The sequence below is a fragment of the Anarhichas minor genome, unplaced genomic scaffold (assembly GCF_050575085.1).
Source record: "Anarhichas minor isolate MPS153535 unplaced genomic scaffold, ASM5057508v1 ptg000021l, whole genome shotgun sequence".
NCBI classification, from domain to species: Eukaryota; Metazoa; Chordata; class Actinopteri; order Perciformes; family Anarhichadidae; genus Anarhichas; species Anarhichas minor.
The window spans coordinates 1,405,508-1,424,896 of record NW_027466467.1 but is presented as its reverse complement, the minus strand read 5'-3'; the positions used below and the strand labels follow the sequence as shown (position 1 = coordinate 1,424,896).

At 42.8% G+C, this 19,389-nt stretch overlaps 1 protein-coding gene across 1 annotated transcript in view; it reads right to left on the bottom strand.

Moving 5' to 3' along the window:
- grm7 (glutamate metabotropic receptor 7) overlaps window positions 1-19,389 on the bottom strand; it is a 214,091-nt gene that overhangs the window by 87,843 nt on the left and 106,859 nt on the right. Inside the window, exons 3-4 of the mRNA XM_076096108.1 lie at window positions 8,994-9,129; window positions 8,157-8,311 (exon numbers count right to left, since the gene is read on the bottom strand). Of these exons, the coding sequence (XP_075952223.1) occupies window positions 8,157-8,311; window positions 8,994-9,129 (291 nt within the window). The remainder of the gene's footprint in view (window positions 1-8,156; window positions 8,312-8,993; window positions 9,130-19,389) is intronic.

The window sequence follows — 19,389 nt, the reverse complement described above, 5'->3', positions numbered from 1 at the left end:
TCGCGTGTTCATGCACGCGTACATATACTGCTTCTGCACGCACCGTGGCTGCTTTCACCAGGATGGGGGACAAGTATTTCAGCGCTCGTGTCTTTAATGTCGGCATTTCCACAGTGAACGTTCTCCTGCATCGTGTGCACAACGCAGCGTCTTCATTGAGTGAGATTCCTGGAGCTCTCTTCTCTCCAACAACAGTTATGCTAGGACACATGTTCATGTTTTTATACTGGCTCAGGTAATGAGTGGGACAGAACATGACACGTGTATATGTAATCTGAAAACAGGTATAATATTGTTATTATTGTCTTAATTGTGGTGAGAATTGGGACAATTTGAGTGTTTCACAGATAATTGTCGGGTACACGGCAGGTAAGTTTAGTCGATGACAAAATCTGACAAAAATAGCGTAGCCATGGACATTAAACCGGCTATTAGTCAATAAATCCTAATTTCTACAAAAAAAAAAAAAAATACATATAAATGAAAAAGTTAGTGACAAATTAAACTGTCCATAATAACTCATTGGGATATGTAGCATATTTTTTTAAATCTTATTTTTTGAATAAACTGACATGGAGGTCCAGACAAAAATATCTATTATAAAACAAGCTATTGACAAAATTATGAATTGCTCTCTTCTTATTTTGAATACATTAGAGACGCTCGGATCGAATCACCGAACCTTCATTCAGCCATCGATGCTAAAACCACACCGAACGGCCTCTCAGCCACTCAGCCGTCAACATCTGAAGGATCCATGTGTTGATGTGTGGGGGGGGGTATGAAGAATGTGAACATCATAATGAATCTGACAGAAAATCTTTGCCAAGGGCCCATTTTGCTCATTGAAGTGTGCAGCTATAGCTTTTCTCCAAACGCTCCCAGAGGCACAAAAGCTGTAATCATCGGTGAGCACCGGCAGAACCCCGAGTCCTCCCGGTGTGAGCGTGAGTGAGAGGCTGTGGTGTGTGAACGTGTTCGTGCTTAAAAGATCAAACTCTGAAGTCCATGAAAGAAAAAGGACGAAACTGAGGAGACGGTTCAGGTGTCGGGTGGAAGAGGCAGCTGTGCTGCTACGTCGGCTCCCACACGGTGTCCGGGTGCAGTGTGCATGTTGACGCACTGTTGTATGTGTGTGTGTGTGTGTGTGTGTGTGTGTGTTAGAATTTATAACCTTTCTCTCCCATTTTCAGTGATCTGTCTGCATCACAATGACAATTTCTCACAGAAAATCTGAGCTTCTGCAAAACGGTTTCCAGATTGTGGAAACAATGAAAACAGCACCAAACTTATTTTAACACATTTAATCTCAATCATTCTCTATTTTTTTCTCTCCTTTCGTTTGGTGGTTGATCAACACGATCACAGCAGGTTCATGACTCTGCTGGATTGATAGATTCTTCAATTTGACCCTGAGTTCAAACCCAACAGCTCCAGTACTTTTCTTTACGTAAGACATTGTTCTTAAATACTTATTTTCAGAAGTGTGAGGTGAAATGCATTTCCCGGCTGCCTCCGCTGCATCTTTATGGGCTCCACAGAAAGCCGATGTATTTATACAGACGTGTCTCGGTACATGCGAGGTTAGCGGTTCAGCAGGCGAGAGTCGTGCAACGATAGAAATGCTGCTCAGAGTTCTTCTTTGTTTTTGTGAGGTGGTTTGTGGTGGAAGGTATTTCTGTTCACACACTATTCGGTGCCGCAGGGTTCCCGACTCATCTCTCGGGGTACGTGGTGCATGATGTCACGGCGTACAGAGCCCTTGTGAAGTCATGGGGGGGAAATAAAGGTGCACAAAGTGCCGGTATCACAGCGAGCCGTGAAGCTGCCGCAGTCGCTCCGGTTCACAAAGTGTTCGACAGATGTTTTAAGAGGTCGCGGCGTCTTTAGAATGAAAATATACATCACTCGGGGGCATTTCTTCACCGTCTTCCCTCGTTTTGCTTCTTGACATAAACACAGTCTCCGAGTGTGGAAGCCTCGAGTGAGCAGCAGAGATGGTGGTGAAACGTTCTCCACCCACGGGCCAATCGGATCGCAGAAGCTCTCCTCTACGCTCCCCTTGAGGGGAAGCCTTCCCTTCTTTTCTTCAGACTCTCAGCTAACACCAGCTGAACGAGGACGGCAAGCGTCGGGTCGCAGGGGTTCATTCTGAGAGCGCGGAGAAAATAATGCGCTTCATAAAACACGTGGCGAGCTCACGTGCCGGTGAATGCGGCGTGTTTGCTCGGGGGCAGTTAAAGGCCACCGGGGTCTCTCTGCACTCTGTGTGTCTTGTAGCAGAATTTATTATCAAGTTTGAGTCTGAAAAGTGAGAGAAATCTTTGATTCCCAGCAGCTCCGGGAGGAGTTTTATGTCCAACTCTGTCTCTTGCAGATGTACCTTCCCATACAGTTAAAGCGCACTCTTAATTACGTTACGAGGGAAACATATTTTATCTTTCAGAATTCAAACAAAACAATAAAAAGCAACAAAACTACAAGTACTTCTTTAGATTTAGTAAAAAAAAGTTTGTCTGCCAACGAAAGAACAGCGTCTTTTCTGAATGGATCGAATATTAAAGAGCGATGTGTCTTTGAACCTCACATTCAAAAAACTGCACAAAAACAAAATCCAAACAAATCGTATTAATTAACTGCGACCTCAGACTTTGCAGCAGCGTGGATTTGTTTTTAGAAATGAGAGACAGTGACCTATCGAACCCAAAGATGATTCTATTCAGTCCAACAGAATTACTCACAACTAAAACGTTTCTCCGCGGCAGCGAGATCCCTCTCAGCCTGTAGACTTTACATGTTGATGACAACTACGATTTTTAAATAGTTTTTCTTGATTCAAGGAAAGTTTTACAAACGTAAAACTAGCGGATGAATAATGTTTAACATCAAGAGTCATAGTTGACCTTGTTTACAGTTCGAGGGGTTCTGGTAACAGTTTTACAGATGTACCTTTTAAAATAATGGTCTATGGGTGAAATACTTTTTGAAAGACGGGGTTTTTGTTCTGCAGTACTGACAAAACAATAGTGTCCACTGGGTCATTTCAGCGAGGCGGAGCTGCGGAGCCGTATAAGGTTGTTATCATACATACATGGCCTACTGTATATTGTATCGCCTCGTCACATGATCAATCATCGTTGCACATCTGTAGGTGACAAATCTTTTGCCTTTTTGAGGGAATATTTAGCAAATGTTACCAATGAACTTAAGTTATTCTTTGAACAAAGTGTCCGTCCGACACATTGTTAGAGGTCCAACTCTCTTTACAGGCCCCACCCGAGGGGCCCCAGGGTAACTGCACTGCCCGTCTCTATTCACGCCCCTGGTGGAACAAAATTCCTCCTGGTATAGGACACAGTTCTCCTCTGCTGGAGAGAAAAGTCCCCCCCCCCCCCCCCCCAAAAAAAACAAAAAGTAGCCAAACAAACAGAAGCCATGAGGGGTCACAGCTAAAGCTGGAGCCGAGCAACGACTCTAATGACCGGAATTAAAACCAACTGCCAAGAGCTCGAGCAACAGCCAACTGCTGCTGCTGGGGCTGCAGCCAGTAAACAAGAGAGGGAGAGAGGGAGAGAGAGAGAGAGAGAGAGAGAGAGAGAGAGAGAGAGAAGTCAATTACTGGCTCTCATTTAGCTGTGCCTTGAGTGGGGAAAACAAATGGCCTTATTTAAGATAAGACTAATCCTCAGTTTGAGAAGAAAACAGAAGCTTGTGAGGTGAAAGTGTTTCTTCTGCCGGTGGAGACAAAAATAAATGATTCAAAGGTTTGTTGGACAGAAGTATTACGATCTACTCGAGGCTTTCCTACATGAACAGAACAACGATGCTGCACCAGCACACATGTTGTTATATTCACATCTGGAGACCATTGCTACACAGTGGTAGATTCATAAATTGAAGTTTTTATGGACATCTTGGTCATTAAACAGTCACTTAACTTTACTAAAGTACCGTTATCAGAAATCATTTTTAGGTTATTGTTTGGGACTTACAATGTAATCTACAAAGAGAAAAGGTCAACACTTCCTGCCCGGAGGAGGTTTCGGGGACATTTTAAGGACAGAGGAAGGTAAACAGTAACAAGGCTGCTTGAGCAAGGGACACTTAAATGTGAGAAAAAGAAATGACAGGTGTACTGATGGAGAAAGACTGTTGGTGTGAAGCAGGAGAGAGGTTGCTTTGCATGATCAGTGTCAGCGGATAAGCGTCTCCTCCTCCCATCTCTTTGCCGTTTGTCAGATTAGTGTTGCTCCTCACAGCGCAGCCACAAGAATCCATTGTGACAGGCTGCCAGAGAGCGTTCCCAGAGGATTAGATACGTTCTCCAGGAAACGGCCATCCAGACATCCAGACACTGCTGCAAGCGAGGACACGCAGGGCCACACCAAGGGCCACCAACAGGGCCACACAGAGCCACAGAGGGCAACATGCACGGCCACGCAGAGCCGTACACAAGGCCACACATAGAGCCACGCAAACAGCCGCACATAAGGCCATGCAAAGGGCCACACATAGAGCCACACAGGGCCAGTATTATCCAAATACGATCTTTATCAAACTAAAGGAAGTAAGTTGTTTCCTGTGAAGACGGAAGACAATGAGGAGTAACTTTTCCATGAGATATACGAACGGTTGTACGAGGAAATGTTGACACGAATGAAGCAGGTGCCTCTCTCTCTCTCTCTCTCTCTCTCTCTCTCTCTCTCTCTCTCTCTCTCTCTCTCTCTCTCTCTCTCTCTCTCTCTCTCTCTCTCTCTCTCTCTCTCTCTCTCTCTCTCTCTCTCTCTCTCTCGCTCGCTCGCTTGCTTGTAAAAAGCAAACTAGAAACCGAGCTAGATATTTGGTGTTGATGTGGAAAACGCTGGTAGACTCGTTGTTTTTTTGGGGCTACACCACAGTTAAAGCACAGAGCACCACTGATGCAATGAAACGTGAATCACCGGTCAGTTTGCACAGTTAAATATCAGTAAGAGACGTTGACTGCAAGATAAATCATCTCTAATTAGAAAGCATCACTCATGATGTGCAGCGCTGCCACACTCAGGACGCCACTGTTTTTAGGAGGAATTGGGAAACATTAGTTTCATACAGGGTGCTTTGGTCCATGCTGTATCTCCTCTGTGGTGTTCATGGGAGATCATTTTATCTTTAGACCTCTGCAGCGAAATAAAGTGTTGTTTTTTACTGTAACATCTAAGCAAAGAGACTGAGCAAAAATGTATAAATGTAGTAATATTAACTGTCTTTTTTTGTCCGCAGCCGTGAAAGGTTGCCTCTCTTTCATGCATAATATATAGAATTAGCATTTTTCTCTGCGCTAACGCTGAGCTCACAGTCACTTCCTGTCTTCTCAGGGCCAGATGTGTGCAGGAGGACATTCGTCTTGGCGGATACCGATCATGTTTTAAGCACATAGAGCCAGATTAAAATCCACAGCCTCCTATCTCCCACGTACACATGGTCACGCTGAACCCACCCGCTCCGTGTTTCTAACAAAGAGGATGGAGAGGAGTGGGTGGAGGGGGGGGGGGGGGGGGGGTGGACCGTGTAGGCATCGACATCCATCCTCGCTAACCTCTCTCTGGTTCCTTTCCTCTTTCCATCTCTACATACAGTAAATAAATGCACTGAGTCAAGTGTTGCTACGCTGCAGAGTCGAAAGAAACTACATTTTATACTTCAAATGATTAATTATTTAATGTTATTAACGACTTAATACTTTTGATTTGATGAAGTGGAGGCGTTAGAGACGTTGGGGGCATTAACCCTCTTCTATGTTACAGGAATTGGTGACACACAATCCATCGCGTAGTGAAGAGAAAAAACAAACAGATAATTCCATTTTATAATAAAGTGTTGCTCAACAATGTTTGTGTGAAGTTCAGTACTTCTATAGCAGCCTGATATTAGACAGAGATTTGCAGATTAGAGGGCGTAACTGACTCTGGGAAGTGGATCCGACTCAGCTGGAGGCCGCAGACTCAGCGGGGAACAGTTCCCACATTCTTCATCCTTCCTCATCCTCATCCTCAACTCACTCCTCGCCTTCCTCTCCTCGTCTCGCTGCGTTTCTGGATCTTTGCTCTTTTGTCTTCCCTTGATTTCTATTTTTTCCCCTCAGACTTTCATATTTTCCATCTTCGCCTCGCTCCCTCTCTCTTGACTTCGCTCTCAGCCCTGCTCTCAGGCTGCTGTGTTCAGACAGGCGGCTCTAATTTGCATTTACATGACAAACACGAGTTGGATATATTTCCAGAGGTCGGAGAAGACAATGAAAGGGAATGTGACCCAAAACCACAAACAGAGATTCTGATTCATCTATAATAACCAGTCTGCTAAAACAGACCAGATGTTTCTCTTGTGGACATGAATGTGACACCACACGAGGAAAACAGACACAGAAGAGAGAGAGCACGGACAGCTGAGGTCTTTTTCAGATAAACTGAAGGTTCAGATGATAATCTCTCGTCTTTGGCTGCTGGCAGGAGATCCCTCGACTGGACTCCTCCAAAGACACAAACTGAACGGAGAAATTTACCTTTACATTAAAACTATGATATGAACAGTAGGAGAAGTATTGAAAGGAATAAACTACTTTAATGTGTCAGTTGTACTAACATCGTGTTGCCCGAGTCGACCTGCTCCTTCGGCACTGAAGCAAGTAAAGTAAATGAAAGGAAATGTGCAGCGCAACACCAAAAGGTCTGACGTTATAGGGCCGTCTTGAGGAGGGTCGTTGTGTCGGAATCTAGTTTTAAGACCGTCATTAGTACAGATTTGTGCTGACATGGTGCATATTGACACATTAAAATTGGTTTAATCAAATTACAAAACCTGTTAAGAGAGAGTGGGAGGAATGAGGCGTTGATAAGTGCCCCGCAGCAGCTTAATGTGGTCATCGTGAGGCAAAACTTCCTCTCCCTCTCACCTCTTCTCTCGTGTCTCACAGCCTCTGATGGAATGGGTCTTCAGCCCTCATACCCGAGTTACCCAGACTGACCGTCACGGCCCAGTGATCTCTCCCGTCGTCTTTATGCCCAGAAAAACGGCCATTTCCTTAAATCATTTGTCAAAAACGAGGGGACAAAAGGGATCACGGAGCCCATCGAAAAGGGAACAATGTTTATTAGCGCACCACCCGTCGACCCCCTCCAGGCAGATCCAAGGTTACACACACACCGAGCTCCACTTGTCAGGGCTCGTGTTTCTGGAATGTGCACCGCATGTCGGTGAAATGTGTTTTTCGTAGCAAAGAAAAGGGCAGAAATTGACGTTACAACAAAACATTGGCGACACGATTATCGAGGCTTTTTGTTGTTGCTGTGTGCGTGGGGGGGGGGTGTTGATTGGTGAAAAGAAAATGTAATTTGGCTGCTTAAAGTAAACAGTTCAGTCCGTTTAATCAACCTGTACATCTGTCGTCATTCAAACTTAACAGCATTTAACGAGGAGTCATGTTTACCGGATGTCCTCGTCGGAGGCGAACAGGATGACTGCCCTGGCGTACCGAGAGTCAAACGGACTGTTCTGTAAATCTCTCTTCACTCGTCTGTGGCACCTGAACGGAGCAGTTATGACATTTTAAGAAAAACGTTTTTTCGCTTTCTTGCCGAAGGTTCGATGTTCAGATTGATACCATGTCATGTCTGTGTGATAATTATTAAGCAACAGTCGGCTGCTGGTTAGCTTAGCATAAAGACGCAATCCCTGCAAAACAGCAAATAGTCTTTCTTAAACTTCAGTAAACAAACAAGATATAGCATGTTAGTCAGTGAGCGTAAGAGGATTGTATGGCATTTGGAGAGAGCCATGCTAGCTGTTTCCCCCCTGTTTCAAGTCTTTATGCTAAGCTAAGCTAACAGGATGTAGCTTTAAATTTACTGCACAGACATGAGAGTGGTATCAATCTGAACATCGAACATATTGCATGTTCACCAAAGCCAAATACTGTCTCCTGTTAAGATGATGCACAGAGTGAAGAGTGAATGTTCTCAACGAAGATTTGTTCTTTTCAAAGGTCCAGTCAGTCGGCTCCAGAGATGAGAACATGACACAAGTTCACACAAACGAACGAGCAAGCACATTCTGACATATCCACACGCGTGGTGACCGAAGAGCATCGTCAGATAAGGAGACAGGGATGTAAATGAACTGACCGCTGATGGTGGCTCTTTTCGGCAGGATGGTGACGGCTCCCACGGCAGCGTCCTCCAGCTGGTGGATGGGACTGTTCTTGGCCCCCCAGCTGTCTGAACCGATCCACAGGAAGTGACCGATCTGGTCCGCCCGTTTACTGGCATTCAGGATACCCCTGGATCCAGACACACACACCACCACAGAGTCAGATGCAGGCAGCCTTTGACGTTCACAGAAAGTTATTTTTCTTTCATAATGGAACTGAACTTTATTCTGAAAGTTGAATAAATGTTGCAGACCAAAAATCTTTGCGTTTGGCTATATTTTACAATCTCAGGTTTTGCCTTAAAGCGGTCAATAGTACAAATCGATGTGCAAAGGATTCACACATTGTTAACAATTAATGACAAATAGCAATATGAATGTTTTAAGAGCTGTAGAGGAGATTCTAACAGTTAAATTCAATTTTAATTACACAGCCCAATCTCACGAATCACACATTTGACTTAGGGGGCTTCACAATCCGTATAACAGACATAAAACCATGTTTTAGTTTGGGTAAAGAACCAAACATTAATATAGAACAATAGCAATAACACTGGGTTATTAAGTTAACACAGTATCCTGTTGGTGCAGAGCTAATGGAAAACGGGCAGTGCAGCAAACCAAACATAAATATAAAAAAGATAACATAATAATAGTAATAAAGATACTAAGTAAAATAAATGGTCAAAGTTGAAAGCACATTTCTAGGCAGATGTATTTAGTTGTTAAAGTAAACAGTTCAGTCCGTTTAATCAACCTGTACATCTGTCGTCATTCAAACTTAACAGCATTTAACGAGGAGTCATGTTTACCGGATGTCCTCGTCGGAGGCGAACAGGATGACTGCCCTGGCGTACCGAGTGTCCAGCAGCAGACGGATGATTTTATCAAAGTCGGAGGGTTTGTGGTCGTGAGGGATCTTCAGTGACTGAGCGATACAGATTCCACCTGAGGAGACACAAAACACAGTGAGTCACGGACCGCCTCGCTTCCTGAATGTCTGTATTTCATGATGAAATAAGATTCTGCACAATCACAACCATTTGCTTCCAAACAACCCTTTTCTTCTTTAAAGAAAGGGTTTGTCAAGGGTTCTTTGTGAGACTATGGGTTCCATTGAGAACCCTTTTCATCCAAAGAACCATTAGAAAAAGATTGTTGAGAGATACTTCCTGTGAACCCCCCCACGCTAAGAATCCTTGGAATATAAATGGGGTTTTTGGTAGAACCCCCTGAATGGGTTCTTGTTAGCACCCTTAGAGGGGGATATGTTCGGGATAGAAGCTCCATAGAGGGTTTGCACCATAGAAGGGCTCTCAGTTGAACCTTTCACAGATGGTTCTCTCCTTTATGTTGAGTTCATGGTTGAACCCTCTGAAAGGTTTCCAGGTGGAACTACATGAAAGGTTCCACCAGGAATCAAAACAAGTTCTGCCATTGGAGTTGAAGAACCCTATAAGGTTCTAGTTGGCACCTTCATTTCCAAGAGTGTGGGTTTGACATAAAACATGTTTTTTATTGATTTTTCTTGTCAATGACTTTAACGTTTAAGAAACACCCTTCAAGGGTTCTTCCAAGAGTTCGTCCTAAAGGTTGAAGAAAAGGTTACTGCGATCGAAGAACCTAAGAGACGACTTTAAAGGAGCACACCAGAGGAAAGAGAGCTGTTCCACATTTCATGAAGCCACCGATGTTTCTACACACAGCCGTCTTAAAAGTGAGAAGGAATTAGGCAGCGAGAGCTCGCGGCTGAGACGTCGTTGGTTTTAATAAATGTCACTCAACCGCACCGTGTGCAGCTTTCTATTTTTTCCTTTTCCTTTCTCAGCATGCCTCGTTTCTCCAGCACACAGTCGAGCGCAGAATCATTATGCATTATACATCTTATCTTATTTCACATCCATAATTGACAACTTATAACTTATAACAATAAAGAATTCATCCTTTCTGACGTCGCATGCATGATGAATATTGCACGACCTGACCTTACCAGCCACCATTAGTACAGTGGCATGTTGGTTGTAAACCTGCGTATAACACGAGAAGGATTTCACCTTTTTAGTGCTTTTGCTCAGAAATCTGTCCCGGAGATCCTGCAGAACTTCTAACATGTTGACAATATGGACGTCAAATTATTGTAAAGGCTATAATCTACAAAGTCCTCAGTGAGTTAGTCCAGAGTGCAAAGTTCAGCCTCAACAGCTCAACATCGTTTTGCTGTCAGCTGCTCCAACAACAGGAAGTAAAGGCCCACAATCCTCTGCTTCATGAAATCAGTTACACTTTTTCCATTTCCATTCTGAGCGAAATGCCGCTTGATTACCGTACACAGTCACACAATTGTGCGTTTTGTATTTTTATTGAAATATGTATTCCTTCTGATTACAACGACAAAAATCACCTTTAAGTTTGATCATTTATAATCAGGAGCTGATGAGAAACGCAGGCTGATTCAATTCCTCCTGGAGTTTCATATCAATAACATCATCGCAATCAATCCAATAGTTGTTCAATAATAGAGATCTTTGACTCAAAACCACAAACGTGTACCCCATGACACTCCATCCAATAGTGGTCGAGAAATTTCAGTGTGCATGAAAGACAGATAGTCATTAGCATCCATTGATGGTAACATGGCCAAAAAACAAAATTCATTCTCATACGACCATTTCATAAATATGCGTCGATGCCGGCATGTAGGTCCACTTCCTGACCCATTCACTAACACCCACGTGCACTAATCACGTCTGGCTCAGGCGGATCTATAATGAAAAGCAGCGCTGAGGACTTCTGCACAAAGAGTTTGGCCTTTCAGAGCGGCTGCCGTCATTGTGGGCGAGAGGAGGGCAGCGGCAGCGAGTCGGAGGGTTTCTGTCCTCCTCGAATGGCAAACTGGATCAGATATCATGCGGCTTACAAAGAGCACTTCTGGACCGGGCAGCGCCAGCGTTTGGATCCAGTCCTCACACGGAGGCCTTCTGAGCCGTCACATGCAGATACTAAACGTATGATGTTGTCAAAGAGTGAAACACGTTAGATGTAATTATTTTGCCAGATATGTGAACTGTTGTTGGAGCGTACGTTGCATCGACACATCCAGTCCTTCACGCTAACGATCGCATGTTTGAGAAAATGAAGGTAAAGATGATCACATCACATCCCCACTTCCTGTGCAGACAGGAAGTTAAAAGACACAATGACTGTGTCGGGAACGCTTCCTTGTTGCTGAAACACACGAGGTCAATAAGACGAGCTCCACGTCGACACGACGAATCCAACTTCAGAGCGCTCTCTCCGGAGGAGAAATGTTTATTCCAGCGACCTCTTCACCTCCGCTCCACCGTTCCTGTCTTCTATCAATAATGAACATGTGCCGGCAGACTGCAATGAACCACCGACTGAGATACTCCATTCCAGTGCTCAGAGGTTAATACAATGTTCACAGGGAGTCCATCGTTTTATTACTCGCACCAAATCACCGTTTGTCTTTACTCCTTTCTTTTATGTCAATATACTTTTTTCTGTTTTCTTCTGTTTTGTCTGTTCTTTTCTTCCGTCAAGTACATTATGTTTTTATTTTCTGTCCTTTTCTCACTTCTTCCCCTCTTTCTTTCTGTTGTGTTTTACTTCATTAAAGTACATTCAGTCTCTTTTCTATTGTGTTTTCTTCTTCCTTTGTTCTTTCTTTTCTTTTCTTTTCTCAGTCTCTCTCAAATAACACATTGTCTCATCATCATAGCTGCCTCCATACTGCTAAATAAAAACAAAACAAAGCAACATTTACTGAAGCACATTACACACATTACACACATTACACAAGCAGAAAAGAAGAAGCAACATATTGGACGACCTGTCGTTCTTTTAGAAAATGATCTTTCTTAGTTTTCTTTCTGTTTTTCTATCCTGCCCGTTTTTCTTTTCTTTCCTCTCATTCTCTTCCTTTCTCTTCACTACTTTCAGTGAAATAGTTTCTCCTTATTCTCTTTTTTATCTCCCTTTTCTTCTTTCTGTAATTATTTTAGATGTTCTTCATTCCTTTCCTTTCTTTCACGTCCCTCTGCTATTATTTCTCTTATTCTCTTCATCCTGTTTTCTTTCTTTCTTTCACTTCATTTATGTATTCCTTTCCTCCTTGCATCGTTCTTTCCTTCCTCCCTTCCTTCCTTCTCTCACGGTGGTATACCTCCTGCTGCTCCCAGACTCTTCAGATCGCTTTTCTCAGAAGAAGACAATTCACTTCCTGTTCCTGCTTCAGAGCAGCTAGAGAAACTACAGCAGGTGAGCAGACTGTGATATCATATCTCATCACATACTGTGTGCACTCACAGACAGAGATACATCAACACCAGATGATCACAGAGGCTCAGAACGCTGATGCTGCAATTACTGAGAATAGGATGTTGAAAATGAATAATGCAAAACAAATAAATGTCATAAATGCAATCAAATATGTAATTATGTTTCTCTTCTTAGCTTACTTTAAGCTTATGTTTTTATTATTAATATCATTATCATCGCTATTATTAATAATATAATCTATTTTCTGCATTGTTATACCTGCTCTCTGATTTTGTATTCTTTCTTTCTGCAACTTATAAAGCTTGAGTCTTGATCAGGTCTCCTTTGCAAAAGAGTTTTCCAACTTAAATGGGATTTAAATAAAATAATATAAATAGAATATTATATAGTATATATGAAACACCGCTGTTCGTTCCTCGTGTAAAAACAAGAACTCAACATTAATGCTTTTTGTCACGGACTCACCAACATCATTCAGATGAATCTGCCGGGTACCAAAAATGTCCCGACCAACTATCCATGGAGTAGATGTTGAGATGCTTCAGTCTGGGCCAAAGTGGAGCAACAGACCAACAGTGCCTTCCATCAAGTGGGAGATGTTCATTGGGACTCCGAAATAGAACTTCTGACAACTTATCATCCATCGTTAACAGCTACTGATGTGTGTTGGTGACGTTTACTGTAAAATATGACTGTTACTCATGAGGACGTTATTGTACCTCAAGCTTTTATCATCTGATTAGATAACAAACCTCATTCCTCTGCTGCAGCACAGAGCTTATCCGTTAACGCGGGAAAGCGACAGACATTTACAACCCTCGTGTAGCTGGCAGTGAAGTGAGAGACACACATTAAGTTGATAGACAACCCTCCTTAATTAGGTTCTTCACAGCCTGCTGATGTATCACCTCATCACGGTGCTTTAGGAGCATTCAGAGTCTCCTGCAAAAATAAATGTTTACCACACAACGGATACTTCTCATCATTACCGGCTGATGTATATATATATATAAATACATCCTCTCCTCCCACACGCTGCTGGAGGCTGCCGCCACCTTCAAAGCAACGGTGACTAGATTCACAGCAACATGATGGAGTCAACTTTAAAGTGAAATGAGAGAATAGAAACACCAATCGTGGTTGTATCATTTGTTGTTTTAAGCTGGATGTGTGCTCGACACAAGCGGTCAGTGTGTGTCAAGAGGTCGATACTTACTGCAATGAATAATGATTCTGTTTGTTTTGTTTTAGTTTGTTGCACTTATTCTATTCGTTTGTTTCTGCACTGTACTTTGCTCTGGTTTCTGCTCTTAGATGCTTGTTTATAAAAGGAGATGCACTTATAACTTGTGGTGACTATAGTTCTCTTGAATACCGATGTTGAATACACTTGTTGTAAGTCGCTTTGGATAAAAGCGTCTGCTAAATGACTGTAATGTAATGTGAACACAACATTGACATTTCATCACTTTCTAAGTTGTTATGTTGAACTTGTTTGCTTGCTAAGCAGTTACAGAGCAACATGATGATTCATTCAGAGTCTTTGTGTCCGATATTCTCTCTCTTTTAGCTCCGTTTTTGGTCCCCAGCACCTCCTGAGGGAGATATCCGTCTCTTTACTGGTAAATGGGCCCTTTGTTCCCCAGCTAGTCTTTAACCGAGTCTGCTGTTTGCTGCTGAGCAGGTAGTGTGCAGCAGCTTCTTACATACTATTGTCTTTAAACTTGACACTATGAGAGCGCTGAGAGTGAACCAGAAGAGTAAAGTTGTAGGTTAAATAATGAGCCAAAAGGAGTCACATTAAAGCTCTGTAGAGCCGAGGGGAGCTGCTGATTCAGCTGATCGTTCACTACACATTGTCTCTCCATACGTTGGTGTTGGCTGCAGCTATAATGTTCTGAATGACTGATTTACTCTCTAATTCTCTGACAGATGGATCATTCCTGAGGTTTCTGCGGCTGAAAATAGAACATTGAGTATTTTTATAAACAAAAAAAGACAGTCAGAATTCAGTCGCTCGTGCATGTGCCTCCAAATCATTCATTTTGGCTTCATGCAGGCCAAGGACGAAGAGGACTCCGTCTGTTAATACCTCCACGCGAGCCTTCATAATATATCGCCGTGACTCCTCATCTCAAATTCAATTGAAAAGCTGAAGCGTACTAGATCAAATATGTGTACGGGAAAAGGGTTTCTATCTCTTATTCTGCCAATGAATAAAACATTTGGCTTTGGGTGAGCAGTGGTCAAAACCTCCCGGATCTCATATTATACTGAATCTTTATGAATCTACATCTCTTTGCATCACGACTAAATTAAGTGTTTCATGGTGGATTACATTTTAATAGAATAATATATATACATATTTTGTCTGTATGATCACATGAAATGTTTAATAATGGTATAAATTAAGGGAATCAGAAGATTTAGCATTGTACTCCTCTAACTGTCAGACTCACGAAGCAAAGACCAAAAACGAGAGAGGTCGTCTTTTTTATTCCACACATTCTACTCTCTTGTCAAAACCTGCGCCTACATTACCCACAATGCAATGTGACCGCTGAGAGTTGGGTGGTAGATAGGTTGATGTAACCTTGGGCCTCTAGCCTGCAGCAGAGATGAGCAGCGGGCTACAGAGGTTCCTTCTTTTCTTACTCCACACCTCCAGATTTCTGTACTTTAAGAAGTCGTAGTCTTCAACCGATTCAGACTCAAGTGACATCACTTGAGGTCAATATATATATGATATAAGAAGTGGATGTAGTCGGATGTGGTTGTGAACTGCCGTTTTGCAGTCTTGAGTTTGGCATTTTGGCCGTCGCCATCTTGGTTTTTGGCTGCAAGCATCTTGTTTTTTTGCAAGCAGAAGTGAAAGGATTCAAGTTCTAAGAAGAAAACACGGAGAACTCAACGCTGTGGCGGCGACCCACAACCCTTCTCTTTGCAGCAGGAAACATAAACATACAGCACGTCACTTCTACAAATAAGCAAACCTTTTTCATGTGCTTCTTCAACACCTGAAAACTGAAGAGTTTGTTTGTGTTGGAGACAGTCCCAACCAGTGAAGACACGAAGCCTCTTTGTGCAATTCACACCAATATTACAATGTTTAAGTTAATCACATCATTCGGACCAAAGGAGAGAACCACCGCACCATAAGACAGAGACAGACAGACCAAGTGTCTACACAGACATCAATATACATAAGGTTCAAACAGTGATGCTTTATTGTGAAGAGCAGGTTTAAGTTTAATTTCCTCCTAATTTCTAATGTGTATACTTCTAATTGCTTATTTCCTACTTGTTGCTATTTATTGGTACTTAATTCTATCCTGCTGTTCCTGTAACACCTGGATTCCCTCTCTGGGGATTAATAAAGGCTTTTCTTTTCTTACCTAAACAAGCATAATGTAAGAACGGTATAGTTTGTGTGAGAGAGACTTTTATATTCTCTGTGTAGTGAATTGATTGAAAGAAGCTGCTGGAGCATGTAGAAATAGCCTACGTCATGCTGCTGAACATCCCAGCTGGAAGCGTTCCACACGTTGGGCTGAGTGGGGTTGAAGTCAGGCGAGCAAAAAAAGGAACTTTTCAATCCTGGAATCTGAAATTGCATCAGAGAACAGTGCACTTAGGAAAGCACACTTCTGTATCTTTGGTTGATTAGTCTTGTGAGACCGACTGGCAGACGGCGCAGACGGAGGCTATTTACTTTTTTTTATCCATTTTGTAAGGGCTTACTGACGCTACAGATAAGAATTTGCATAAAAGTCTTGGTGAGTAGAGTTTATTCTCCGGTCCTGGCAACTGAAGCGTGAAAAAAGCACGGATTGCTTTTCCAAACTGATCATATATGGATCCAACCCTGTCTCCTAGGGAAACAAATGAAGTTCCCATACAACTAAACTGAACTCTCAATTACATTTAGAGGGGAAACGTATTTTCTCCTGGATCACGGTCTCAGTTTGAAACAGTTTGAGACAGTTTGAGACAGTTTGAGACACACAGTTAACATTGAAACTAAAGGTTAAAGCAACACAATGACTCCCGGGTCTCCTTTGAAAACTATTTGGGATTCAGTCAAAAGTAAACGTAATCCACAACAAAATAAGTTTCCCTTGAGACGTAATTCACAATGCAGTGTTAGAGACCTGTCAATCACTGTGTAGCCCCGCCCTAAAGCATCCCCTGCTTTATGGTCTGTTTGACTCTAAATGGACCATAAGTTACTAAATGAACATCATGCTGTATTGAAGAAGACTTGAAACTAGAGATTGAGACCATAAACTCATGTTTACAATGTTTACTGAGGTAATAAATCAAGAGAGAAGTAGAGTCATTAGACTTCTATACAACCAGAGGAGTCGCCCCCTGGTGGACATTAGAGAGAATGCAGCTTTAACACACTTGGCTTCACTCGGTGCCAACCCTAGACCAAACTTCTATTTCTATTTGAAGTTTTATACAATCCGACTTATTTTCTGCAACCAGAGGAGTCGCCCCCTGCTGGTTATTAAGAAGAATGCTAGTTTAAGACACTTCCACATTGGCTTCAGCTGTGGTACATCTATCGAAATTCATCCTGCAGGGAACAACAAATCCAATGAAAACAGCTTAAAAACGTATTCAGATAATGTTCTTATCTCTTTATATATGAATACATCCCTACTGTACATGCTGCTCACACCCAGGCGTCTGTTTGGAAGCAACCTCCCGAACCCCCGAGCACCCGTCAGACTGACCTGTCCGTATAGATTACTGTCATAATGTCTGCCGGAGAGCTGCACACACACAGACCTATTGATCAGCCTGTAATCTCTGCTCTCGAGCATGAAGAATCGGTGATCGGTGGTATGTTGTGGTGTCATGTCCATTCAAACTTAGTATATCTAGAGACCCCCCCCCCCCCCCCATCACATATTGGTTGTCTGACGTTCCTCCAATAGCTGCTGCTGTATGAGGCGGTGCACTGTATATCTTATGTCAGCTGAAGAGCCCTGTCAGTCTGGTGGGAGACGTAGTTTATCCCTCACAGAATGCTATTCTGAGGCGCGCAGTAACGTATGCAGCAAAAGATGTTCCACATACAACAGACACGTATAACACCGTAGTAATATATATGAGACCTTCAACTGATTTTATTCCAGGGATAAACTAAATATTAAGATGTATTTCATAAATTACAAAGCTGTGATGCCATCAAAATGTCATGAACATTTTAAAGTTATTACCAGGAACTTTTAACTGGTTATGAAAAAGTCTCAGGAATTATCAAAGAAACGGATCCAAATGATGTCCGGACTTTATGCAAATCCTTCTGTTCCAATGCACTCGTGTGTTATCCTCAGTATATGTGTCACAGACTCACAGACAGACCTCTGAGCAGTAACTTGAAGCATAATCTGCTTGTGTTTCAATCCTGTCTCCTTCTTGCAAGAATGAATGTCCTGTTTAATGATTTTTACATCGGTGTCGAAAATCCAAAAAGTGAAATCATTCCCACAAATTCCATTAGTTTAGAGAAAGACGATGTAAAGTTTAAAAGAGAATATTGACCCACTCACTATTAATTACAAAGCCAGGTTTAGGACCCCCTAAAAAGGCCCTGAAGAGGATAGAATAGAATAGAATAGTACTTTATTTATCCCCAAGGGGAAATTTGTCTGTGGCAGCAGCAAACAGGGTTACACAATAAAATAAAAATATTAAGTGTGGAAAATGCACAATATATACAATGTAATAAAATAAAATAACCGAGCAGGACCTATTCGATTTAAGAAGATAAAGTAATAAAAATGCACAGTATATACACGAAGTAGAATCGTATTAAATTAACTAAGTATGAAAAATTAAACAAAACAGTACTGCACAAGATCACCAGCAGCAGCAACAACAGTGTAGCATTGTTATAGTCTTGTGTTTGATTTGGCCAGAGGTGATTTATTATAGAGTCTAATAGCAGTGGGCAGGAATGTTTTCCTGTATCGGTCCTTGTGACAGCTGAGCTGAATCAGTCTGTTGGAGAAAGTGCTCCGCTGTCCCTGCAGTAGGTGGTGGAGAGGGTGGTCCGGGTTATCCAATATGGACAATAGTTTCTTCAGTGTCCTCCTCTCCACCACCTCTTCCAGATAGTCTTGTTTGCAGCCAATGATGGAGCCGGCCTTCTTAATCAGTTTATTAAGTCTGTTGGTGTCTCCGGCTCCAATGCTGCTCCCCCAGCAGACTACGGAGAAGTACAGTGCACTGGCCACAACAGACTCGTAGAACATCTCCAGCATCTTGCTGCACACGTTGAAGGATCGAAGTTTCCTCAAGAAAAAGAGTCGACTCATCCCCTTCTTGTACACAGCGTTGATGTTGGTCTTCCAGTTCAGCCTGTTGTCGATGGAGACACCCAGGTACTTGTACTCCTCCACCATGTCCACATCCTCTCCCAGAACTTTCACCGGTTGTGGAGCCGTCGTCTTCCTCCTGAAGTCGACCACCATCTCTCTGGTCTTGGCCACGTTCAGACGCAGGTGATTTCTACCGGCCCACTCTACAAAGTCATCCACTACTGCCCTGTACTCCTCCTCCCGTCCGTCCCTTATACACCCGACCACTGCAGAGTCATCAGAGAACTTCTGCAGATGGCATGACCCTGAGTTGTACTGGAAGTCAGTGGTGTACAAGGTGAACAGGAAGGGAGACAGGACAGTTCCCTGTGGGGCTCCAGTATCACTGACCACCGTATCAGACAGCACACGGCCTAGTCGGACAAACTGTGGTCTGCCTGTGAGGTAGTCAGTGATCCAGGAGACGGTGGATGCGTTAACCCCCACCACCCGCAGCTTCTCACTCAGCAGCAGTGGTTGGATGGTGTTGAATGCACTGGAGAAATCAAAGAAAGTGATTCTCACAGAGCCACCG